Below are 26,895 nucleotides of genomic sequence, written 5' to 3'. Positions count from 1 at the left end.
GAAAAGGCAGAGGAACCAGAGATCAAATTGCCAACATCTGCTGGATCATGGAAAAAGCAAGAGAGTTCCAGAAAAGCATCTATTTCTGTTTTATTGACTATGCCAAAGCCTTTGACTGTGTGGATCACAATAAACTGTGGAAAATTCTGAAAGAGATGGGAATACCAGACCACCTGATCTGCCTCTTGAGAAATCTGTATGCAGGTCAGGAAGCAACAGTTAGAACTGGACATGGAACAACAGACTAGTTCCAAATAGGAAAAGGAGTATATCAAGGCTGAATATTGTCACCCTGCTTATTTAACTTCTATGCAGAGTACATCATGAGAAACGCTGGGCTGGAAGAAGCACAAGCTGGAATCAAGATTGCCAGGAGAAATATCAATAACCTCAGATATGCAGATGACACCACCCTTATGGCAGAAAGTGAAGAGGAACTAAAAAGCCTCTTGATGAAAGTGAAAGTGGAGAGTGAAAAAGTTGGCTTAAAGCTCAACATTCAGAAAACGAAGATCATGGCATCCAGTCCCATCACTTCATGGGAAATAGATGGGGAAACAGTGGTAACAGTGACAGACTTTATTTTTCTGGGCTCCAAAATCACTGCAGAAGGTGACTGCAGCCATGAAATTAAAAGATGCTTACTCCTTGGAAGGAAAGTTATGACCAACCTAGATAGCATATTCAAAGGCAGAGACATTACTTTGCCAACAAAGGTTCGTCTAGTCAAGGCTATGGTTTTTCCTGTGGTCGTGTATGGATGTGAGAGTTGGACTGTGAAGAAGGCTGAGCGCTGAAGAATTGATGCTTTTGAACTGTGGTGTTGGAGAAGACTCTTGAGAGTCCCTTGGACTGCAAGGAGATCCAACCAGTCCATTCTCAAGGAGATCAGCCCTGGGATTTCTTTGGAAGGACTGATGCTAAAGCTGAAACTCCAGTACTTTGGCCACCTCATGCGAAGAGTTGACTCATTGGAAAAGACTCTGATGCTGGGAGGGATTGGGGGCAAGAGGAGAAGGGGACGACAGAGGATGAGATGGCTGGATGGCATCACTGACTCGATAGATGTGAGTCTCAGTGAACTCTGGGAGTTGGTGATGGACAGGGAGGCCTGGCGTGCTGCGATTCATGGGGTCGCAAAGAGTCAGACACGACTGAGCGACTGATCTGATCTGATCTGAAATCACTGCAGATAGTGACTACAACCATGAAATTAAAAGACGCTTACTCCTTGTAAGAAAAGCTATGACCAATCTAGACAGCATATTAAAAATCAGAGACATTGTTTTGCCAACAAAGGTCCATCTAGTCAAAGCTATGGTTTTTCCAGTAGTCATGTATGGATGTGAGAGTTGGAGTATAAAGAAATCTGAGCGCGGAAGAATTGATGCTTTTGAACTGTGATGTTGGAGAAGACTCTCGAGAGTCCCTTGGACTGCAAGGAGTTCCAACCAGTCAATCCTACAGGAAATCAGTCCTGAATATTCATTGGAAGGACTGATGCTGAAGCTGAAACTCCAATACTTTGGCCACCTGTTGGGAAGAACGGACTCATTGGAAAAGACCCTGATACTGGGAAAGATTGAAGGTGGGAGGAGAAGGGGATGACAGAGGATGAGATGGTTGGATGGCATCATTGATGTGATGGACATGAGTGTGAGTAGACTCTGGGAGTTGGTGATGGACAGGGAAGCCTGGTGTGTAGCCGTCCATGGGGTCACAGAGTTGGAAGTACTGAGCGACTAAACTGAACTGAACTGTGTGCCATTCTCCCAATTATGATTATTAACCATCTAAATTGTTTTTAAAATAATTTTTATTTATGTATTTTTGGCTTACGCTGGGTCTTCGTTACTGCAAGAGGGCTTTTTCTAGTTGTGGTGAGTGGGGGCTACTCTCTAGTTGTGGTGTGTGGGCTTCTCACTGCAATGGCTTCTCTTGTTGCGGAGCATGGGAGTTGTGGTGCATGGGCTTAGTTGCTCTGTGGCATGTGGAGTCTTCCTGGACCAGAGATGGAACCCATGTCCTCTGCCTTGGAAGGTGGATCTTAACCACTGGGCCACCAGAGAAGTCCTCATCTATATTTTTTTATATGCTAGAAACTGTAGGCTCATTTTATCTGTGGTGTTGGAGAAGACTCTTGAGAGTCCCTTGGACTGCAAGGAGATCCAACCAGTCCATTCTGAAGGAGATCAGCCCTGGGATTTCTTTGGAAGGAATGATGCTAAAGCTGAAACTCCAGTACTTTGGCCACCTCATGCGAAGAGTTGACTCATTGGAAAAGACTCTGATGCTGGGAGGGATTGGGGGCAGGAGGAGAAGGGGACGACAGAGGATGAGATGGCTGGATGGCATCACTGACTCGATGGATGTGGATTTGAGTGAACTCCAGGAGTTGGTGATGGACAGGGAGGCCTAGTGTGCTGCGATTCATGGGGTCGCAAAGAGTCAGACACGACTGAGCTACTGAACTGAACTGAACTGAACACCCTAGTACCTGGCAGATGCCTGGAAATAAATATTTTTGAATTCCATTTTTATTTAAATTAGCATTTGTGGGATTGTTAATTTGCTCGTGTGTACTCTTTTTCCAACTGAAGATGGTATGCTCATCTACCATTAGAAGGAAAAATTAGCTTGTCAGCTGGGATGGAGATGGGCCACCTAAGCTCTGCCCCTGGGACTGATAGTGTCATTTTTAAGAAGATGCTATTAGGTAGGACCTGATATGAGTCTATGACTGTCTTAGGCCCTGGATACATTTGCCTTAAGTATTTAAAGTTCCATTTTATGGCTGCATTGGTATTAATATAAGGATGAATATGCATGCATGCCATGTATGTGTCAAGTCACTTCAGTTGTATCCAACTCTTTGAGACCCTGTGGACTGTAGCCCGCCAGGCTCCTCTGTCCATGGAATTCTTCAGGCAAGAATTCTGGAGTGGGTTGCCATGTCGTTCTTCAGGGGAATCTTCACGACCCAGGGATCGAATTGCGTCTCTTATGTCTCCTGCATTGGCAGGTGGGTTCTTTACCACTAGCGCCACCTAGGAAGCCCCAAAGATGAATATATTAACATTAAATGTTAAGACGCTTTCTTTGACCAAAAGTTCATCTTTTTCTTCTAATTTTAAAAGAAATTAAAATATGTTCATGAATGCCTAAAAGTGTTAATGGACCTGAGGCACTGTGCCTTCTCTTGCCTAGTGGAGAAGTTAGCCCTGTTATTAGAGACGAATGTACAGTCCATGCAACGGGGTTTTCCTCTAGATGAGCAACTGATGGCTCAAAGTAATGTAAACCCCTTACTGTCTTATGCTTGTGTATTAAACTGATAAGGACAGATACTACACTTAATCTTAGCCCAAAGGCTGAGAAGTGATTATGCTTCGGTATTAAAGCAGTCAGAACAATAAGAAATGAAAGGACTGGCCTATCGTCGTATATCACCCTCATGAAGCTTCCCTAATAAAGACAGCGTGGAGTTGGTGCAGGGATAGACAGAGAGCAGCAAAACAGATTAGAAAGTCCCCAAACAGATTCCTAGGACATTTGGGTGTTTCCTACTTAACAGAGTGACTTGCAGATCAGCAGAACCTTTCCCTTCAACAAATGATGCTCAGAAGTTGGGTATCCCATGTGGAAAAAAAAAATGAAACTGGACCCCTATTGTCCTCTATCCACAAAAATCAATTCCGGGTCGCTGAAGAATCTAAATGCAGCAAGCAGAAGTGTCAAGCTTTAAGGAGATATTGTAGATATCTTAAATGTAGAGACCAAAAGTGCTGTATCATTTAAGTGTACCTCTCCTCTTTCGATTTGTCCGTTAGCCACTAAACTTCCTTAAGGTCAGACTAAGCAAAGTTCCTCTAGCAGGTTTTTCTAAGCTTAGTTCCTCATGAATATTCAAATTATCCCTGTACCAAAACACAATTTCCCTTTTCCACATGTGGTGGAATCCTTGGGCTGGCAGATCTGCCCACTCCTAACTAGATACCAGGAACACATAGGCTTTTCCATGGGCAGGGATTCCATGGGCAGGGATTGTATCTTTGCCTTCTTCCCTATTCTATCCCCAGAGCCTGGCATCATATCTGGCCTGCTGAAGCGGCTCAGTAAATATCTGAAGAGGGAATGCTTCTCAATAAACATCCAAAGAGTGAATGGGAGGGAGAGTGAAGAAAGTCAATGACCAAACTTCTCTGAGACAGGGCCATAGTGATTTTGAGACTCCTGCTCACAAAAGAGAAAATGCAACTCTTTAGCAAGTACAAGGAGGAATGGTACACTTTGTAGAAATAAAGAAACTGCAAGTCATGACAATGAAAAGTCATTCATCAGTTATATTAACCACAATATCCCTTCTTAAGTGATAATATACAGTGCTGGCAAGCATATAATAAGACTGACAATCTCAGGCTGATGGAGGTAGACAGAAATATGACTTCTTTTTTTAATGTATAATTTTTTTTGTAGCTGTGCTCCATCTTTGTTGCTGAGAGGGCTTTTCTCTTATTTCGGAGAATGGGGATAACTGTCTAGCTGTGGTGCACAGGCTTCTCATTTCAGTGGCTTCTCTTATTTCAGAGCACGGGCTCTGGGGCTCACAGGCTTTCAGCAGTTGCAGCTGCCAGGCTCTAGAGCACAGGCTCAATAGCTGTGTCGCATGGGCTTAGCTCTGAGGCAAGTGTGATCTTCCCGACCCAGGGATCAAACCCATGTCTCTTCCATTGGCGGGTGGATTTTTTACTACTGAGCCACCAGGGAAGCCTCAATATGACCTTTTAAGAAAGCAATTTGGCAATATATAACAAGACCATTAAAAATATTTATATCCTCTAGTCTAGTAATCTCACTTCAGAGGCCTTAGCCAAGAAAATAACCTAAAAGGATACTCAAGATATTCACTGCAGTTATCCTTTAGATGAACAGAAAAGAAGCACCCTTTTAATATAGAAACAAAGAAATCATAGCATATTCACAGGACAAAGATGTCAAAAAAATTAGGACACTGTCCAACCACATAGGAAATAATCCTATTAAGGTTAAAAAAAAAACAAAACATATTAGGGCTTCCATGGTGGCTGTGTTAAAAAATCCGCCTGCCAATGTAGGAGACATGGTTTTGATCTCTGGTCTAGGAAGATCCCACATGCCATGGAACAACTAATCCCAGGCACTACAACTCTTGAGACTGTGCTCTAGAGCCTGGAGCCGCAACTTCTGAGCCCACGTGCCGCAGCTACTGAAGCCCGTGTGCCCTACAGCCTGTGCTCTGCAGCAAGAGAAGCCACTGCAGTGAGAAGCCCACCCACCGCAACTAGAGAGTAGCCCCTGCTTACCGCAACTGGAGTAAAGCCCATGCAGCACATCCATCCAGCACAGCCAAACACAAATACATAAATAAAATTACTGTTTTAAAAATATTAAACTCTATAGGTATTTTTGTTATATCATGGAAAAATTACTGGAGTATATCCAATTAATTGACAAACAACGTTATGATAGTTTCAGATGCACAGCAAAAGAACTCAGCCACACATGTACATTTATCCCTTCTCTCCTAAACCCTGCTCCCATCCAGGCTGGCACATAACATTGAATAGAGTTCCATGTGCTATACAATAGGTCCTGTTGGTTATCCATTTTAAATATAAGAGTGTGTGTATGACCTTCCCAAACTCCCTAACTGTCCCTTCCCTTTGGTAACCATAAGTTCATTTTCTAAGTTTGTGAGTCTCTTTCTGTTTTGTAGGTAAGTTAATTTGTATCATTTCCTTTTAGATTCCACATATAAGGGATGTCATATGGTATTTCAAGAAGTGATATTTTAACATGTTTGTTTCTATTTCTGAGTTTTCCTTTATGTTACATTTTTAATAATTCAGTTCAGTTCAGTTCAGTTGCTCAGTCATGTCTGACTCTTTGCGACCCCATGAACTGCAGCACGCCAGGCCTCCCTGTCCATCACCAACTCCCAGAGTTCACTCAAACCCACGTCCATTGAGTCAGTGATGCCATCCAGCCATCTCATCCTCTGTCGTCCTCTTCACCTCCTGCCCCAAATCCCTCTCAGCATCAGAGTCTTTTCCAATGAGTCAACTCTTCGTATGAGGTGGCCAAAGTAACTGGAGTTTCAGCTTTAGCATCATTCCTTCCAAAGAACACTCAGGACTGATCTCCTTTAGGATGGACTGGTTGGATCTCCTTGCAGTCCCAGGGACTCTCAAGAGTCTTCTCCAATACCACAGTTCAAAAGCATCAATTCTTCGGCGCTCAGCTTTCTTCACAGTCCAACTCTCACATCCATACATGACCACTGGAAAAACCATAGCTTTGACTAGATGGAACTTTATTGACAAAGTAATGTCTCTGCTTTTGAATATGCTGTCTAGGTTGGTCATAACTTTTCTTCCAAGGAGTAAGAATCTTTTAATTTCATGGCTGCAGTCACCTTCTGCAGTGATTTTGGAGCCCCCAAAAATAAAGTCTGACAATGTTTCCACTGTTTCCCCATCTATTTCCCATGAAGTGATGGGACCAGATGCCATGATCTTCGTTTTCTCAATGTTGAGCTTTAAGCCAACTTTTTCACTCTCCTCTTTTCATAATTAAGCACTAAAAATTCTCAGGATGAAGTCGAATGTACAGGTCAGTAGAAAGATCTGGTTTTCACTGATCTTTGTTCAGCATTCTGTGTAGGGATAAGGACCAGAACCTAACATATGTGCATCTAAGTTACAGTTAGTTAGAAGGTAACAAAACCAGAATTTGAACTTTCTCTGCTCACTATTGACAATTTTATTAGGCAGTTGCTGGGTTATACAAAGATGATATTACCTCGAATTCTGTATAATATTCATAAATTACCTCAAATTTCAAGAACAGAGTAAAAGGCAAGAGGAATGGGAAGATAAGAGGGGAGGACTAAGGTTGAAAATCCATGAAGAAAAGAAACAAAATTGGGTAATTTGTAGTGATGTGGATGAACCTAGGGTCTATCATGCCCAGTGAAGTAAGTCAGAAAGAGAAAAACAAATACCATATACTAATGCATATATACGGCATCTAGGAAAATGATACTAATGACCCTGTTTGCAGGGCAGGATAGAGACGCAGATGTAGAGAGCACTTGTGGACACAGGGAAGGAGAGGCTGGGATGAACTGAGAGAGTAGCATTGACGTATATACACTACCGTGTGTGACATAGACAGCCAGTGGGAACTGCTGTATAGCACAGGGGGCACCGCTTGGCGCCTGTGACGACCTAGAGGGGTGGGGTGGGGAGGGCCGAGGGAGGCTCAAGAAGGAGCGGATATGTGTATATTGTAGCTAATTCACTTGGTCATACTGCAGAATCTACACATTGTAAAGCGATTATACTCCAATTAAAAAAAGCATCCCCCCCCAAAAAAAACCCATAAAGATCAATTCTCTATCCACTTTTGGCCAAAATGCATAAAAAGGGACTAAGTTTATCATACCACCTGAAACAACCAGGAAAAAGGAGACAAAACTACATGAAAAACAGTTGTTAGGACACTGTCCTTCAGGCAACAAACGACATTGATTCTGAGCAATAGGAAGCAAATAATGTGAGTCTTAGCATTGTCCCCACTTACCTGCTAGTTTCCAGTCTGTGATCCAGAGAGGGGGAACTGTGGTGGAGCCCAATAGGTCCCCTAAATTGAGTAGAAGGAACCAAAGCAGGTAAAGTTCATTGGGCCAAGTACCAGAAGGCAGAGAGCCGCACAGAGAGATCCCCAGCACTGTGTAAAAACTTCCCTGAAATGTTCAATGTAGGGTCAGCTGATGCATGCACATCTGGAAACTACTCAAGGCTGTATAGTCAAAGCTATGGTTTCTCCAGTAGTCGTGTATGAATGTAAGAGTTGGACCATAAAGCGAAGAATTGATGCTTTTGAACTGTGGTGCTGGAGAAGACTCTTGAGAGTCCCTTGGACTGCAAGGAGATCCAACCAGTCAATCCTAAAGGAAATCAGTCCTGAATATTCATTGGAAGGACTGATGCTGAAGCTGAAGCTCCAATACTTCGGCTACCTGATGCAAAGAGCCGACTCATTGGAAAAGACCCTGATGCTTGGAAAAATTGAAAGCAGGAGGAGAAGGGAATGACAGAGGACGAGATGGTTGCATGGCATCACCGACTCAATGGACATGAGTTTGAACAAACTCTGGGAAATGGTGAAGGACAGGGAAGCCTTACAATACTGCAGTGGGCTGCCATTTTCTCCTCCAGAGGATCCTCCCAACCTAGGGATGGAACCAGAACCTTCTGCATTGGCAGGCGAAATTCTTTACCTCTGAGCCACCTGGGAAGCCCGTTGAAAGAGGCAGAGAAACACGATTAATATTGAGGAGAGTCTTTAATCAATCAAAACCAACCCGGAACTGACAGAGGTGTCAGAATTAGCAGAAAAGGACGTCAAAACACTTATTAAACATATCTCATATGTTCAAGAAGCCAAGTAGACATTGAAGATATTAAAAAGCGCCAAAGTGGAATGCTTTGCAAATTTGTGTGTCATCCTTGAGAGGGGCCATTCTAATCTTCTCAGTATTATTCCAGCTTTAGTATATGTGCTGCTGACATGAGCAAAGGATTGTGTTTTAATTAAATGCTAGTCCCATTGAGTCAGAAGTAAAATATGACTGACATAAATAAATGATGCAGCCTCAGCGTGCATTAGTGGAAATATTGTGTCTTATTAAAAGAATATTATTCTAATTGCCAGTGTGAATGTGAAAATAGGTTCAGAGTACTACACTCAGGAAAGAAGCAAATTATGTAGTCTGTGTTTAAATATTTATTTGGCTGCACCAAGTCTTAGTTGCAGTGACATGTGGGATCTAGTTCCCTGATCAAGGATTGAACCTGGGCCCCCTGCACTGGGACTTCAGAATCTTAGTGACTGGACCACCAGGGAAGTCTGTACGGTCTAAGTTTAATACAGGTACCAAGGGCAAAAAGAGGGCTTGTAAAGATTTAAAGTCTTGAGCATCTGGAAGCCCCTTAATAAGATTGAGCAAGACAAGTATTTGTTGAATATCTGCTGTGTTCTCAGTTCAGTTCAGTCGCTCAGTTGTGTCCGACTCTTTGCGACCCCATGAATTGAAGCACGCCAGGGCTCCCTGTCCATCACCAACTCCCAGAGTTCACCCAAACTCATGTCCATCGAGTCAGTGATGCCATCCAGCCATCTCATCCTCTGTCATCCCCTTCTCCTCCTGCCCCCAATCCCTCCCAGCATCAGAGTCTTTTCCAATGAGTCAACTCTTTGCACGAGGTGGCCAAAGTATTGGAGTTTCAGCTTTAGCATCAGTCCTTCCAATGAACACCCAGGACTGATCTCCTTTAGGATGGACTGGTTGGATCTCCTTGCAGTCCAAGGGACTCTCAAGAGTCTTCTCCAACACCACAGTTCAAAAGCATCAATTCTTCGGCGCTCAGCTTTCTTCACAGTCCAACTCTCACAGCCATACATGAACACTGGAAACTTGCTAAACATGTTAATTGCTACAGTGAAGCAGGTTTTAGAATCATTTTGCCAATCACAAAACAGAATCTCAGAAAAGGTTACTATTTGGCAAAAAAAAAAGAGTAATTGACAAAATCAGAATCCAAAGTCTTTCTACTTGCTACTTAAATGACTCCCTTTAAAAAACAATTTTTCCCCCAGTGATCTTGGGCTAACAGATTGAGCTATTGCATAAAGAGGATAAGGAAGTTGTTGCGGCTTTTTTGTCACTCTATTTCTTTAGCCATGATGTGGCAGACCTTGTGCCAGAAGCTGGGAATGCCATCAAGGAGCTCATGACCTGAAAGGAGAAACAGGAAATTATAAAATCCTACCACATAGAGAGCAGAGCTGTGACTTGATCAAGGAATTTTCCAAGTTTTCAAATGCTCCCATGTTTACAAGTTCACTGGTAAAGATAAGTGGGTCTTGGTGACAATTGGGCCAGGTAATCAGCTGTTTACTCAATGTCTAAGCACAGTTTCTGCACAACGGCCTACAGTTCATCTTCACCTCTGAGCAAGATCACAAAGGCTATTGCATTTTGGACATTGGGGCTGCTCCCAGTTGATCAAAAGCACTGTTAAACACTGAATATCCCAACACCTGATAAGTTCAAGAATACAAGCATGGGCAAGATGGTAAAGAGTAGGGAATAACATAAAAGGATTCATGTTCACTCTGACCTTATCTAGTGCCTAACTGCTTTCTGACTATATGCCCACAACATGTGGCTTTTGTGACTGGCCTCTTTCACTTGACATCATGTTTTCAAGATGCATCCACATTATAGTGTATATCAGTATTTCATTTCTTTTTGCTGCTGAATAACATCCCATTTTATGGATATACCACATTTCATTTATCAATTTATGAGTTGATGGACATTTAGGTTTTTCTACTTTGGGGCTGTTGTAAATAATGCTACTATGAACATTTGTATACAGATTTTTGCACAGGCATATGTTTTTACTTGGCTATCATTTTATACCTAGGAGTGGAATTGCTGAGTCATAGCTCTGTGTATACCCATCTGAGCAACTATTTTCTTTTTTAAATGTATATATTTTTATTTATTTGTCTGCATCGGGTCTTAGTTGTGGCATACAGGATCTTTAGTTGCAGTGTGTGAACTCTTAGTTGCAGCATGTGGGATCTAACTCCCTGACCAGGGATCGAACACAGGTCCCCTGCCCTTGGGAGCATGGAGGCTTAGCCACTGGACCACCAGGGAAGTCCCTGAGGAACTATTTTCCAAAGTGGCTGTACCATATTACATTCCTCCCAGCAACGTGTGAAGGTTCCAGTTTCTCCATATCCTTGTCAATACTTAACACTGTTTTGCTGTGTTGTGTTTTACTTTGTTTTAGCCATCCTACTGTATGTTGGGAGTATGGTTTTGACTTGTGTTTTTCCAATGACTAATCATATTGAGAATGTTTTCATGTGCTAATTGGCTACCTGTGTATCTTCTTTTGGAGAAAGGTCTATTCCAAACAACTTGCCCATTTTTTACTTGGGTTATTTGTCTCTCTATTATTGAATTGTAAGAGTTCTTTATACATTCTAGATACAAGTCCTTTACCATATATGAGTTGCAAATATTTCCCCTGAGTTGTCTCTTGGTTCTCTTGGTTCTCTCTCAATGGTCTCTCCATGGTGTCTCTTGAAGCGCAACATTATTGTATCCTGATGGAGTCCAGTTCATCTATTTTTTCTTTTGTTGCTTGCACTTTTGGTGTCACATTTAAAAATGACTGCCTCAGCCAAGACCATGAAGATTTACTCCTGTGTTTTCTTCTAAGAGTGTTATAGTTTTAGCTCTTATCTTACATTTAGATCTATAATCCATTTCTGGTTAATTTCTATATATGGTGTAAGGAAGAGCTTTTATTAGTCAGTTTCTTTATTCTTGTGCATATTTCTGTACATTCATTTTGTACCTGATGGTCTGTGCTTATCTGAATTCACTGACTTGAAAAAATTACCACCACTTAAAATTTATTAACCAGATTTCACCTGTATGCTTACCTGGACTGTTAGAAATATGCTAAAATTCTAAGTGTAAACTAGGAAGCAACAAACCTTGCACCAAACAATATATTTGTGGCCAGAAACATAATGACCAACCTGTGTAGTGGCATGGCATAGTTACCTGGGACTCCTGTCCTGTACGGTCCTCTGTTAATACCTGAAAAAAACTTGAGCTGTCTTCAGTTTTCTGAGACTTTATAATGTTGTGTGTGCAGTTGCTGGCTTCTATTCTTCCTGTAGGCATTAAAATCACTCCATGGTGTACGTTAGACCTGCAGAGAGGAATATGAACTCTCCTGAGCCAGTAGGGGACCATTTCAGTCTTTTGAGTTCTTCTGCACTGGTTAGATGTATCGGGAATCACATTGTGGTATGAGCATTAATGTTTTAGATAATTTCTAATGTAGCATCATCAGAGTCCTGCTCTTCAGAACACGTTGTGTTTTAAACTCTCAGAGTTTTCGTAGTTCCTTTGACGGATTCCTGTGTTACCTGATACACTGTTCTGCTGGTGTAGTCAGGGGCTTCACACTCCCACTTAGTTGCTCAGTTGGGTCCAGCTCTTTGTGACCCTGTGGACTATAGTTCACCAGGCTCCTCTGTCCATGGGATTTTCCAGGCAAGGATACTGGAGTGGGTTGACATTTCCTCCTCCAGGAGATCTTCCCGACCCAGGGATCAAACCCACGCCTCCTGTGTCTACTGCATTGCAGGTCCCTCGTGGCTCAGATGGTAAAGAATCTGCCTGCCAAGCAAAAGACTTGGGTTTGATCTCTGGATCAGGAAGATCTCTTGGAGAAGGGAATGGCAACCCATTCTAGTATTCTTGCCTGGAGAATTCCATAGACAGAGGAGCCTGGCTGGCTACAGTGCATGGGGTCACAAAGAGTCGGACATGACTAAGCGAATACATGACTCAGCGAATAACACTTTCACTTTTTTTTTCTTTACCGGCTGAGCTACTGGGGAAGCCCATAGAGTCAGGAACTTGGGGTCTGTTATATTCATTTCAGAAAACTCTAGTTGGCTGGAGTCTCTATCTCTCACATAGCCTGCCTCTGAAATGGCATTTGATTTTTCTGTGCTGAATTATTTTGTGAATCCAATTAGGGATTTTTTTTTTGGATGTCCCTGGTATTACATAGGTAGAAATTCTAGTTTATTTCCAAATATTAACACACGTTTTCTTCAAAGGCAAGTTGTGTTTCCAACATTACAATGACTTAGCTTGCATAATACTTTTCAAATGATAAACTTATCTGGATAGAGATAAATATATCTCATAAAAATATGACTTTGAAGGAAACTGTAGAGACAGTTTTAGTATGGCACATGATCATATCTTCAATGTCATGTCATATGACTTTGACCAAGTTAAATGGCTACCACCATCTGAAGTAATAGTAACAGCCTCATTGAGTTCATATAGGAATTAGGTGAACTGATAGATTTAAAGTGCTTAGACTATGACCCAGCACATTGTACCTGTTAGTGTTTGTTAAATACATAAAAAGAAAATAAAACTGATGTACAGCGAAATGGACTTTCTTAAAATAGATCAAGGGGGAAACTGTAATTCTACAGTCTACTCTCTCTCGGCTCACTCTTGTTGAATTGACTTCCTTCCTGCATATATAACTAGTTTCTAATTTGAACAACCTCTTTCATTTTAAAGATTCACCGGTTCTCAGTCCAGCTAATTCTGCAATCAATTTAAGTGGCGCTCAGGACCTGACCCGGAATAAGAATGTTGTGAAGCCACTGGCTTTGTCTTTGCAGGTTGTAGGGAAGACTTTTGCCGCAGGTGATGTTTTCCTCACTTATATTTCTTTGGTGAATACATAGTCTACAAAAGACTTGTGAGAAGTTTAATTAGCAATTTGGTAGAAGAAAACAGAAGATCCTTCTTTGTCAGCTGAAGGCAAAAGTGGGGCTGTCTACAATAAGACATTATTATACAAAGCTTTGCATTTTCTCTGTTAGATCCAAAAGAGTCAATGGACATTTGGCACACAGGGGAGACAAAACAGATTGATTCTGTTCAATATACATTTCTTGGGTACCTGCTACGATGAGGAGCTGGGGATACTAAGATAAATAATGCTCAATCCCTGACCTCTAATGTGCTTGTAACCTTGTAGAGGAGATTGACCTGTGAGATGTTTTCAGTATACTGCAGTAAATACAGGGCTTCCTGGGTGGTGCTTGTGGTAAAGAACCCACTTGTAATGTAGAAGACATAATGAGACATGGATTTGATCCCTAGTTGGGAAGACCCCCTGAAGAAGGGCCTGGCAACCCACTCCAGTATTCTTGCCTGGAGAATCCCATAGCCAGAGGAGCCTGGTGGGCTACAGTCCATGGGGTCACAGTAAATACATAATGTCCTAAGGGGAGCACCTCCTAGAGGAGGGGTGTTTAGCACAGCCTTTTAGGGAGAAATTAAGAATGAGTTCTTAAAGGAGTGCAGTCTTGAGCTATGAGGAGATGTTCACTGTATAGCAGAGTAGGGGAAAGACATTTCATATTTAGGGGGAAGCAGGAGCAAAGCTTGAAAGGAAAAGGAGAGAAGCAGTATGACATTACATGTGCAGGAACCTCTGGCAGGTTGGACTTGTTAGAAACATACAATATAAAACTGAGGGAATAGCAGGAAGTAAGCACGATCCCCACAAGGGAAGTTTCCTTTGTGGCCCAGACGGTAGAGTTTGCCTGCACTGTGGGAGACCCGGGTTCAATCCCTGGGTTGGGAAGATCCCCTGGAAAAGGAAATGGCAACTCACTCCAGTATTCTTGCCTGGAAAATCCCATGGATGGAGGAGCCTGGCAGGCTACAGTCCACAGGGTCACAAAGAGTTGGATGTGACTGAGCGACTTCACTTTCAGACAAGGGAAAGATCATAGGAGCTTGGACTCAGAAGCATGAATTTTACTCTATAACTTATGGCACAGGGGAGTGACATAGTCTTCTTTTAATTTGACTAGATCGTTTGGGCAGCAAAAAGAGATGACAGTACAAGTTGCAGGTCTTTCAGTAGTCTGGGTGAGAAATGATGAGGTCTTTGACCAGGGTGAAAATCAGGTAGAGGAGGAGGAGATAGATTGAAGAACTACTCAGGATGTGAAATGAGCAGACTCGACTGATGAATGGGAGCGTCAAGTGGAAGAAGGGGTCTTGGTTGATGTCCATCTTTCTGGGCTAATGGTTGGTTCTGTTACTTGACATTGGGAATACAGCAGGGGTAGCGGTCTCCCCAGGAGATGATGAGTTCAATTTAGGACATATTGAGTTTGGAATAACGATGAGACATCCACATGGAGCCACTCAACAGTCATTTAATTTGTCATAGAGAGAAAGCAGGACTAATGGTGTAAAGCTGACCCACCAGCATGCCACGGTAAATGATATCAATCAAAGAGAAATGTAGAGTAAGGCAAGCTGTGAACTAAAGGTAGAACCCTAGAAAATGGCAGTGTTTAACAAAAAGAAATGGTCAGAGAAGTAGAAGAAAAATGAGAAAGAGAACCTATTATTGTTGGCAACTTTCCAACAGTTAGGCATCATAATTTATCCAGACCACTTTTGTTCTTACTTGGGTGCAACAGTTCTTACAGAATCTGTCTTCTGGTTAGATTATAGACTGGAACAAACTGAATTCAAGTTTTTACAGCTAAAGGAATAATGAGTGAAATTATGGATCTTGGTGGTAACCATCATGGTTGCTAAAACTATAGCATGAAAGGCTAATATACAACTTATAACTTGAGGATTAGGCTAACAACTCTTAAGCCCACTGATGAATCTGAGCATCACAAGAAGCGAACAAACTCGCTATTATGTGCCTCTCTTAATGGAAGTATACAAGACTTAGGAGGTATTCTTGTCAGAAAAAAAAGAAAAATCAAATGAATCTGAGCAAGCATCTATATCTGATGATTAGTTTAGGAATTAGAGGAGATATCAAATTACACCATGGATATCCAGTCAGGAAAATACAGAAAATGAGAAATTCTGCTATATTTTCAGCAAACTAATTGCAAGAAAGAAAAAAAAAAAGGTGGGGGGGAGTGGGAGGAATTGGGAGATTGGGACTGACATATATGCACTATTGATACTGTGTATAAAATAGATAACTAATGAGAACCTACTGTATAGCACAGGGAGCTCTTCTCAGTGATCTCAGTGCTCTGTGTTGACCTAAATGGGAAGGCAATCCAAAACAGAGAGGATATATGTATACATATGGCCGATTCACTTTGCCGAACAGTAGAAACTAGCACAACATTGTAAAGCAATTATACTCTAATAAAAATTAATGTAAAAAAGTCTTGAAGGAAAAGCAAAAAAATGAAAAGAAAAAGGAAAATCTTATAGATTAAAAGAGGTTTAAGGGACAGAGCAACTAAATTCCGGAGAAGGCAATGGCACCCCACTCCAGTATTCTTGCCTGGAAAATCCCGTGGATGGAGGAGCCTGGTGGGCCACAGTCCATGGGGTCACGAAGAGTCAGACACGACTGAGTGACTTCACTTTCACTTTTCACTTTCACCATTGGAGAAGGAAATGGCAACCCACTCCAGTGTTCTTGCCTGGAGAATCCCAGGGATAGGGAAGCCTGGTGGGCTGCTGTCTATGGGGTCGCACAGAGTTGGACACGACTGAAGCAACTTAGCAGCAGCAGCAACTAAATTCAATGTGTGGATATTTTTAGAACCCCAGTTTGAATAAGAAATGTAAAAAGCCATTTCTGAGATGACTGGGGGAAATTCAAATACTGATGGGATATTTAATATTAAGAAATTATTGTTAATTTTAAGTATAAAGCAATATCACAGTTATGTTTTTTTAAGAGTCCTTTTAGAAACACATACAAAAGTATTTATGGATGAAGTGATATGATAAATGAGTTTGCTTCAGAATAATCCAGAGCCCATATGTGCATATGTAGGGTGGGGGAGAAGAGAAAGGGGGTATAAATAAAACAGGATTGGGCATACCTTGATAAATGTTGAAGCTGGGTGGTGGGTACCTAGTTCATATACTATTCTCTCTATATATGTTTGAAAATGTCCATGATAAAGGTCTTTTTTAAAGTTTTCTTTCCACCCACCATCTCCAAAGACATCACTGAAAATGATTCTAAAAGATCTCTTGGGGGAACTTCTCTGGCGGTTCAATGGTTAAGACTCTGCACTTCTACTGCAGGGGCGTGGGTTCCATCCCTGGTTACGGAACTAAGACCCCACATGCCCCACAGCCAAAAAGTAAATAAATAAAAAAGATCATTTAGGGTCCTAGAAAATTATTTGGGGTGATAGTTCATGTTACTGAAGGTACTCCTCTGATGGTTGTAGTTGGCTTTGCACAGCTGAGCTGTCCTGTCAGTGGGATGTCTTTGAATCCTAGGGTGCGTGGTTTGTTGTATGGTTGCAGCGTCACAGAAAGCAGTGTCCTGCCCAGACTCTGTTCTGAGTGGCTCCTCTTTTGTACCACAGATGCTGCTAACGGAAACAGTAGCCATGGAGGAAAGAGCAGTGCGTCTAGCTCCACGCCAGCCCGCCCAGGGAATTATTCGTTGTCACCAAGACCTAGCTTTGCCTCGGGAGACCAAGGTACCATACCCATCTTAGAGTTTTGAAATAATGCAACTCAGTTATGGAAGAAGTGCTCCAAAGAGTTTGGAATGATGAACTGTCTGGCAGGGTATTCCCAGTTTTTCCTTAGCTTCTCGTGCAATATTTTGAAAGTTTATGATTGGTATGAACAATTACAATTGTGTGTCTACTGCCCATTCTACAAGGATGGGCCTACCAAGGAAATAACACTGAAGCAAATATATAAGATGTATCTTTAAAAGTCATGGGCTTTGATGACCAAATTACAGGGTTCAAAGTTCATCTCTGCTATGTGACCCTGGGTAAATGTGAGCCTTTCCTTCACTCTCTATGAAATGGGTGTTAACAGTGTAGTTGTCCTGCAACTTCATGGAGTTGTTGATAGAATCAGATGAAATAATTTGGGTAAAACTGTCCATCATGAAACAGCCTGCAGTTGTAGATGGTATTGTAAGTATGTGACTTTTTCTAATTTTATCCTTACCTCTAGAAAAATGACTTCGACTTTCTGAGTATAATCATAGTAAAGGTCCTGTGTTACTTTGACTTCTTTCCTTACTTCCATCACTAAGGACGAGCCTCATCTTTCTTTTTGCATTCAGCTACCATGTTCATTTCTGGGCCACCAAAGAAGCGACACCGAGGATGGTATCCTGGGTCACCCATCCCCCAACCTGGTTTAGTTGTTCCTATTCCTACAGTTCGCCCTCTTTCAAGAACAGGTAAGATTTCAACAGAAGATGGGTTTTAAGTTTCCTTAAATTAGCAGAGGTATCTCCTAATCTTGTCCTTTCCATGAACCCTTGAAGATACATTTCCTTTACCAACAATTGCGTCCAGCATTCTAGCAGCTGATGTTTTGTCCCCATCGTATCTGCCATCCGAACAAGCACATGAGCCATCATGAGAGATCTTGAGTCACCATCTGGCTTTGTTGTATCCCACAGTATCCATAAGCCATTCTTTACAGAGGGCATGATGCTACCAGCCCACCATCCCAGAGCATGACTGGACTTGCACTGCGAATAGTGGTGTTAGATGTCTTCTCCTGTGATCTGGTTCCTTACATGACCTGTACTTACTATTTCTGAATTGAATGGTTCAGTCTGTGACTAGAATCCTGAAATCCAACTGATTCTTTCTCCCTTATAATACCCAACTGTGGCCATTTGATGCCTACAGTTAAAATGTTCAAATGCCCATCTACCTTGCTATATAAAACGCAGACAAATGTAAACATACCAATTCTAGGACATAAGGTTATTTAAAAATTTGTTTGTTTAAAAAGTAATTCTAAAGACTACGTAGAAATGATACCTACAAAAAGAATTGTGCCAACATGGTACTGTGATTGCCTCTAGGTATACTGACTAATGATGACTTTATCCCTATTCTCATTTTTCTATACTTTTCACATTTTCTGTAATGACTAGATATGCCTTGATAATCTACTGCAGGAAGAGATAAAATTCAAAACAGAATCCAAAATACTGTATATGGGAAAACAACTAAAAGAAAAACTGCCAAAATGTTAAATAGCAGCTATCTCCAGACGATTTGATAATGGTTGATATGTTTGTTTGTTCCTCTCACTTCTTATTTTATACAGTAAGCATGAATATCTTTAATAAAACAGCCGTTAGACCTATAAAACTTGCATGTTAAAGGTAGTCACACTGTGTTGATTTCAACTGTATTTCATTTAGCCTTCCTATCTAATCCTTCTTGTCAAACAACTTTTTTTTTTCCAGAGTCCCTTTTATCTACCCCAGTTCCACAGACCCCATTAACTGGAATTTTACAACCTCGACCCATTCCTGCAGGGGAAACTGTAATTGTTCCTGAAAATCTGCTGAGTAACTCAGGAGTTAGACCAGTTATCCTGATAGGTAAGAAAAGGAATTCCAAGTTGCCTGTGTCCCCTGGAATCTAGAAGGACTCCTCTATTTCCATGTGTCTTTATTCATGTATTTGTGAATGTATTCATGGATGCCTCTATTAATTCTTTCAGCTTTTATTGGTCAGTTCCTTCAAGCTATACTAAACAAGGGACTAGAAGTTAGGAAGAAGGCAGTCTTTCTGCCCACAAAGAGCACTGTTTAGTGGGGGGAGTCTAGAGTTCACAGCCAAGAACTCCAAGAGCTCAGAGGAGAGGGAGCTTAATTCTGCTTGGAGGGGTCTGAGAAGCCTTCTCAGAAGTCACCTTTGAGCTGGGGAAGTGAAGGGTGGGTGAAAGCAGACAAAGCTGGAGAGGGCTCATTTCAGTCAAAGGGAGCCAGGCTGCAGAGAAAAGGAACAAGCTGAGCTGGTGAAGAGGCCCATCTCAGGAGGACCAAGAGGCCCCAGAGCTGCAGGTCTCAACCATGGGGAGTTGTAGGAGGGAGAGCCTTTCTAAGCTCTCGATAAGTGGAGGTGCCTTTCATACCCACATCAAGAGTCCCCTTGTTGCCGGGGGCGGAGCGGAGCGGGCGGGGGAGGTGCGGTGGCTAGCCGAGGCCAGCAGAAGACTGCTGACTTTACCCCCGGTACTAAACAGATAGGGTGTTTAAGCCCAGTGGATCTTTATGGTATGTCTATGTGAGGTGTTATCTGTTTCTTGCAGTTGGCTTGAGCCTACTGACATGGATAGTTTTGCTTTGAGCCCTATTCTTTATCAGGCTGCTCCCTGAACCTACAGGCACTGGGGGAAATCCAGTTGTTTAAATTCCATATAGTCAGGAAGTGCTTACTGAGCATTCGAGTTACATGCATGGTGCAGCTAAGCCTTGGAAGGATAAGTAAAACTTATCCTTTGGTGTCTGCCTTTTAGAAAGACTCATGGAGGGACTGTTCTCTCCACCAGACCATCAACACAGTGTGTATTTTCAACACATTTTGTACTATCTACTCCTAAGATGATTTGAGACTTTTATTGACATTCAGGAAGAGAACATAACAACAATAGCTAAGATAGCAAAAAGAGTAAGACCCTCCAAGTATTAATACTTGTGACTGGCAGAATATTGCTGTTGATCTATGAGTTTAGCTTCAACTTTTTAAAAGAAAACCTGAAGAAGTGAAGTAAGCATGTTATAGTAGTCTGTCTATTCTCTGACTTCTTATCTGATCAGGAATTTTATCTGAAAATATTTTATTCCTGCAGGTTTACAAAGGATACAGAGATGTTTTTGCAAACTTTCATCAATCCTCTCTGGCAGAGATATTAATTAGCATGTCCCTATATAATATAATTTGAGTATTTTGTTTCCTGTTCATCTAATTTAATAAAAGGGTAGCGTTTAGAGCGTTGGAGTGAATTCTCTAGGATTGATACATTTGAGTCATTTGTTTGGTAGCCATTCAGAGGTCAGGGAACTTTGGTAGGCATCGTGGATCCTAGTTGAGCAAATATACCTGGTTGGACCTCAGGAGGAAATGTTGAACTATATTGACCTGCTTCTGTTGGGGCAGGCTATGGCACTTTACCCTATTTCTATGGAAATGTTGGTGACATTGTTGTCAGTCCTCTGCTGGTGAACTGCTACAAGATTCCACAGTTGGAAAACAAGGATTTGGAACAATTAGGGTTGACTGGCAGCCAACTCCTGAGCGTGGAAAACATGATTCTTCTGACAATACAGTATCTCGTACGGCTGGGTAAGCTATTTTCAATAATCATTTGATGGTGACGATTTTTATTCTGTTTTGTAACATACTTTTTTCCTTTCTTACCCACTTTCTCACCTTTATCCACTTCTTCCTTCTCCTTTTTCGCTTCTAACATTCTTTTTCTTCAACCCCACTCGCTATGACTTTTCCTCGTCCTTTCCTCCATTTCTTTCCTATTCATTTCCTTCTCTTTCCTACTTTTTTCTCCTCATTTCTCAGACCTAGCCTCCCTTGCTCCTCGCTTTACTTCTTCAGGTTCTAGCAGAGATAAATTGCTCCACCTAGCGTCCAGTCCCATGTTGGTCTAAGGTCTGCAAAGCAGTTGATGTTGGCAGACTGTCTGAGAGCTGTGCCATGGGTACCTCCCTTGGGGACTCAGGCCAAGCCACCTTTCTGAAAGTGCAGCTCCCATCTGGAATGCAAATGTAGTCATTGCCTTAGACAGTTATTTTCCGATTTTCCACTTGGCCTTTTTATCTTGTTTATCCACTGTCCCTACACGCTTTTTTTTTCTTCTGTAGCTTCATCCCTTTGATGTGGTGAACTCCCTGGAAGGTCTTCTGGGCTTTAGGGTAAAGGGATACGTAGGTCATGAACCCTTCACTTCCTTCCTCTATTTGATATCTCCTCCTGAGCCCCATGGCGGGTGTATGCATGTGCCCGGACAATACTGCAGTGGCTCCACAGCATTTACATTGCAATGTCCTTTATTTTGCAAACTGCAGTGGGCCATCTAATATGCAGCCTAATTATACACTCTTTCCATGACTTCAAACCACTGATTTACTTAGGAAAAATGTTTGAGGTGTAAAATTACACATTAAAAATTTTATCTGTGCTCTTGTGAATTTTTTTTAATGTTTTAAAGTACTTTGGTGCTAAATGATAAAAAGCCATGGGGCTAAACAATGTTACACGCTCACACACACGCACACACAAACTTCACCTTCAGCCTTGGAGCATCAGCTTGCAGCCTTGGCTGTACCTCTTCGTACCCCGAGAGCCCAAAGGCATGCCTTGACATAGGATCTGCCTTGACATGGGCTTTTGAAATTTGGTGAGGCTTCAGATATCTCATGAGCCACTTTCATGATAAATCTGGGACTTGCTAATCATTTTTATTAGCAGGTGGTAAAATTATAAAAAATCTCCTGGGTCTGACATTTGACATCATAATTTCAATTGATACATACTGACTTTCAACCATGTTTCAGGATGAAAAAAGAGCTTCAAGATGCATTCAGGATCAGTAAGACAAGACCACATGAAGTAATGCTATTATAGCAAACCAAACATATCAGTATAGCATTTTTTTCAATCTCAGCAACAATTTAAGCAAAGTCCAAGTTAATTAAATGAACTACATGGTCTAAACAAAACATCTTCCCTTAAATTACTAAAAGCTCTTTTCTTAAAAAATAGAACACTCTTTATTAGACAAAACTCTTCTCTGCCCTTCAGGATCAATTCAATCCAGAGTTTTACTTGCAACCAATTAATTATGTTTCTCAATGTCCAAAATAAATAGCTGTTTATTTTTCTTCATGTAAATTTTAAACATTGAGACGTCACTTCTCCTCAACGAACTCTTCTGGAGTCCTTTTTTTTTTTTTTGCCTTCAAAAATTTCAAAGAAGGCAGAAAGAAAATGTTCACATATTGTATAGATTATAAATAGACGTCCAAAAAAATAAATCCAGACTCCTAAGAGGACAGGGCTAATATTCAGATGGCTCAGTTACCTGAATGTAACAGAGAAGAAGAAAAGCAAGATTTTTCAGAAAGAATGGATCCTTCCACTACAGTCATTTTAAAAAAAATAAGTCTCAATTATTTCACAATCTGAAAGTCTTTTGAAGTAGATGATGAAATCAGCGAATCCAGAGTCTTGGAGGACCTTGAGTTGGTTGGACCCTTGTTCTTTCCTATTATGGCAGCTCTAGCTGAAAAGCCTTCAGCCCTGTTGTCTGGGCTGAGTAACTGGAGATCAGTACTTGAAGGGGGAAAAATGACCATAATCAAATGGAGAAAAGGCTCCTGCAATTTAGCTGTAAAGGCTAAAGATGAAGAAATGATGGGAGGTGATTGGAAACAAGGCAATTAAAAAAAAAAGTCTCTTACTTCATTTAAACTTTAATACTTTTTCCTCCATTTCTCATTCCTAACAGTAATTCGATCAAAACTCTATAGAAGTGAATTTGAAGGCAACCAAGAATGCCATGAACGTGTTTGAGACTTTATTTTCCCAGAATGCCTTTGTGTTTGGGATTAATGATGCTGCCTGATAGAACATGTTAACTCCGTCGTGGTTTGGTGTGGGTCCTACAACATACCTGTTCACCAGCTTCTTCAGATGGCCTATGAGAAGCTGGCGGCAGGCAGAGCCACATGCTTTTTGTGCTGTGGTTTGTTCTGATGGGAGAAATCTTTAAAAAGACGACCACCTTCCCTTCTCCTCACACAGTCAATACAAGTCTATGCACTTTGAGCTCACTACTAAGTGTGTACTTAATGGCCGCGAACCGTGGTGCTAATTTGGTAAAGTTAAATGAAGACCAGAAACTTTGGTGGCTCCCAGGTGATAAGAAAGGTCTCCCCTAGTAAAGGATTGGGGAAGGCATGGACACATAAAGCCAGTGTAAACATTGCCAATTTTTTGCCCTCTTTCTATATACAGAAGAGAAAAATTTATGAGGACTTCATTCTTTTACTTCCCTCTGGCTCCAGCCAATCCTGGAAAATACTGTTTGTTTTTTTTTTCAAATTAAAATTGTTTTTTTGTTAACTTTTTATTTTGTATTGGGGTATAGCCAATTAACAATGTTGTGATAGTTTCACAGCACAATCAAATGATGGCAGCAAAGGGACTCGGCCATACATATACACGCATCCAAACTCCCCTCCCATCCAGGCTGTCACATAACATTGGGCAGAGTTCCCTGTGCTAGACAGTAGGTGTACTTGTGGTTATCCAAAATTGTTTATTTTTAAAACATATTTAAAAAGAAGAAACCTATAACATTTTATTTAATTTTGATTGTCCTAAACATTACTAAACTTTCACTTTCTTCCTTTCCCAGAGATGATGGGCAGGGTCAGGGAGGCCACTTAAATCCCTGTTAAAGGAAGGAGAGATTTCTGATTCATTCAGGTGCCTCGTTCCCATACAGAAGTCAGGTCCCTCCTCCCTGTATTTTTCTGCAAGGGGCTTTTGACTCTGGATTCCAAGGCAATTGCTTGATCTCAGATCACAGACACCGAGGGGTTCTAGATTCAAAGCTCAGTTCTGCACAGCCAAAGAAGGGGTTTTGGATAGCAGCAGCGAACGTAGTCCTGCCAGTTTCAACTTAAACTTAAGTGTAAGAATTCATTTATGTCACTTGGATGCCAGACATTGATTGCTTATTTTGTCCTAAAGCCTGGTTGAGTTCCTAAAGAGAAACAAAATCCCCCTAATTCCAGGGTGGACGGATCAACCGTGAAAGCTTAGCCATAACCACAGTCAGAGAGGAGGGCCAAAGGCCATCTTTACCCCAGAACTCTGGGATAAATAACTCCCTGATGAGAACATTCTCTATCTGGGGAAAACGTGAAACTGCCTAAATATAAATTGGGAGTGAAAAATAACTTTCCTTGTGGACAGTATTCTCAAAATTTGGTACAGAGGCTATACATGCAAATGTTTTTCTAAAGTATTTATGAATATAATGAGAACTGCGTGAAGCCTGAAGCTGATTATACACACTAGTGGGTTAGCTTCTTGCTTCATTAGTCATTAACTATTTCCATAATGCCAAGTTTCATAAGTCAACAAAAACACTACCTTCAGTGTGCTGCAATCTATGGGGTTGCAAAGAGTCGAACACAGCATAGTGACTGAACAACAACAACAACAACAACAACATTATATAATAATATTTCTGATATTATTTTTAAAATTACCACCCTCAGTGACCATCTCCCAAGGCATACAGTGGAATTGATACTCTCTGAGCACGTCTTTTTTTAAAGATAACAGGAGCAGAAGTCTGCATTGTAAAAATATATACTGAGGCAGACAGAGAAGAGAGAAGGTAGTTTCACAATCAAAAATGATAAATAGGTGCAGTATATTTAAGGCCACTACAGAAAAAACAGCTTACTTGCCAGCTGGAATAGACAGCATACTGGTGTATTTGTGTGTGTATCTACGTGTCTCTCTTTTCTAGCTGTGATCTAAAAAAAAAAAATTTTAGCTATAATTCTCTTCAATTTAGGTCCTGATCAGATACCTCTCAGGGAAGAATTTGAGCAAATTATGCTGAAAGCTATGCAGGAATTTACTCTGAGAGAGAGAGCCCTGCAGATGGGTGCGCAGTGCACACCAGTGTCACCAGGACAACTCCCCTGGCTGGCTAGATTAATTGCCAGCGTGTCTCAAGACTTGGTTCATGTGATTGTGACCCAGAACTCTTTGGCAGAGGGCATTTCAGAGACTTTGAGGACTCTCAGTGAAATGAGGCATTATCAAAAACTCCCGGATTATGTGGTAACCATTTGTGCTTCAAAAGTCAGAGGAAATGAGTTTTGCGTGGTCGTATTAGGTGAGTAATTTTTAAAATCTATTCATTCAATCATCTGTCCATTTGAAAACTACTTGCTGAGTGTCTCAGGAATCCATGCAATTAATCTCTGATCAAGGGCCTCAGCTTGGGTTCTTCCTCATAATTTTAACTTTTCCTTTGCTCCTCAGATCAGATTTTTTTGTAGCCTGTAGTTTGGCTAGCATCCCTGTCAGCTGGTGGTGGGAGCATTATTTCAAAGCACATCCTGGTAACAGATACCCTTGTCCCATGTCGCTTCTGTCCTTAAAAGGTTTTGGAAATGTTACCACTCTAGCATGTGATAAAGCCACTGCCACAGGTGGCCTAAGCCAGTTCATCGTTATCTGCCAGGAACTTAACTCATATATTCACCTCTTCACCAGAGAGGGTATTTAATGCTGTAACATTGACCGTAAAGAAAACTTCAGAAAGTTGGTACATTACAAAATGCGTTTTTGTTTCTGGTGCTGATTTTCTATCAGATGCCATCCTGAGTTGCCATTTGGACTAAATTTTGCTTTTCTCCTCTCTGTGAATGGCTCTCACATCTTCCTAACAAAGGGGCCAAGCCTCCTTGATTTGACGAAAACCACCTGCCTATCTCTCTGTGATGTATGTATCTTTCAACAAGCTTCATCAGAAAGTATAACACCTTCATTTTTTCTAATTTTCATTTGTTAAAAAAACAACATAAGTTTACATTTTTTAAGACTGATATTCATAATAGCCATGCAGACAATTTTTTAAAGGTTTTTCACATCCCTCCCTTAGTCTTTAAACACATCCAAGGCATGTTTTCCCAGTTACAAACACACGTGCCTGTGTGCCAGGCTCCTCTGTCCACAGGATTCTCCATGCAAGAATACTGGAGTGGGTTGCCATGCACATAAGGGATGTTGTTTTTTTCCCTTAATCACCTAACTTTGTATTTGAAACTTCATTTCAAATGAAGTTTTGGAATCATCCTTTCAAATGCTGGGTAGTCACCAGCATTACCTTTGGATGTACCAGACTTTCCTTATCCAAGTCCCTCTAGGCACAGACTCTGGTTGCATTTTCAGCTCTGGCTGTTTTATTATAAATCGTGTCCCGGTGAGCATTTGTCCACTGGCACGTCATGTCTCCCTCTGTTCTGCAGGTCAGCACCAGTCCAGGGCTCTGGCAGAGAGCATGCTCACCACAAGTGAGTTTTTGAAAGAAATTAGTTATGAACTCATCACGGGAAAGGTCAGTTTCCTGGCATCGCATTTCAAAACCACATCGTTAGGTGAGTGGCTGTCGGATTCAGCAACGCTGCTGGGTCCCCAGCTGCATAATTTTCTGGATCTAAATCTTAGCCTGTCCATGACCTGAGAGTGGAGCTTAAGCTTGATGACTTATGTTCCCTCTTTTGGAATGGTTTCTGCTAAGCATTTTGCTCCTGACACAGCAGAGGGGTCTGGGCGCTAGGATGGGAGGCCTCAGCTCAGCCACTG

The 26,895-nt window shown here is 41.5% G+C and overlaps 1 protein-coding gene, 1 long non-coding RNA gene, 1 other non-coding gene and 1 pseudogene across 3 annotated transcripts in view; 1 reads left to right on the top strand and 3 right to left on the bottom strand.

The window, feature by feature from the left end:
• The window catches only part of GREB1L (GREB1 like retinoic acid receptor coactivator), a 249,869-nt gene that overhangs the window by 167,434 nt on the left and 55,540 nt on the right, over positions 1-26,895 (top strand). The window contains 7 exon segments of the mRNA XM_070361659.1: positions 13,250-13,378; positions 17,071-17,187; positions 17,793-17,912; positions 18,942-19,079; positions 20,641-20,826; positions 25,094-25,420; positions 26,559-26,687. Coding sequence (XP_070217760.1) covers positions 13,250-13,378; positions 17,071-17,187; positions 17,793-17,912; positions 18,942-19,079; positions 20,641-20,826; positions 25,094-25,420; positions 26,559-26,687 — 1,146 coding nt within the window.
• LOC138985457 (U2 spliceosomal RNA) lies at positions 3,215-3,383 on the bottom strand (annotated as a pseudogene).
• Positions 8,516-8,621, bottom strand: LOC138985476 (U6 spliceosomal RNA). Its single transcript, XR_011462543.1, has one exon. It is a non-coding gene; the product is annotated as a U6 spliceosomal RNA (small nuclear RNA).
• On the bottom strand, positions 9,298-26,566 carry LOC138985388 (uncharacterized). The gene is made up of 3 exons (XR_011462447.1): positions 26,417-26,566; positions 11,696-11,846; positions 9,298-9,841 (listed from the first exon to the last, which is right to left on the bottom strand). It is a non-coding gene; the product is annotated as an uncharacterized lncRNA (long non-coding RNA).

The sequence above is a fragment of the Bos mutus genome, chromosome 24 (genome assembly GCF_027580195.1).
Source record: "Bos mutus isolate GX-2022 chromosome 24, NWIPB_WYAK_1.1, whole genome shotgun sequence".
NCBI classification, from domain to species: Eukaryota; Metazoa; Chordata; class Mammalia; order Artiodactyla; family Bovidae; genus Bos; species Bos mutus.
The sequence above is the reverse complement of the archived record's forward strand: the minus strand, read 5'-3'. Positions and strand labels throughout refer to the sequence as shown.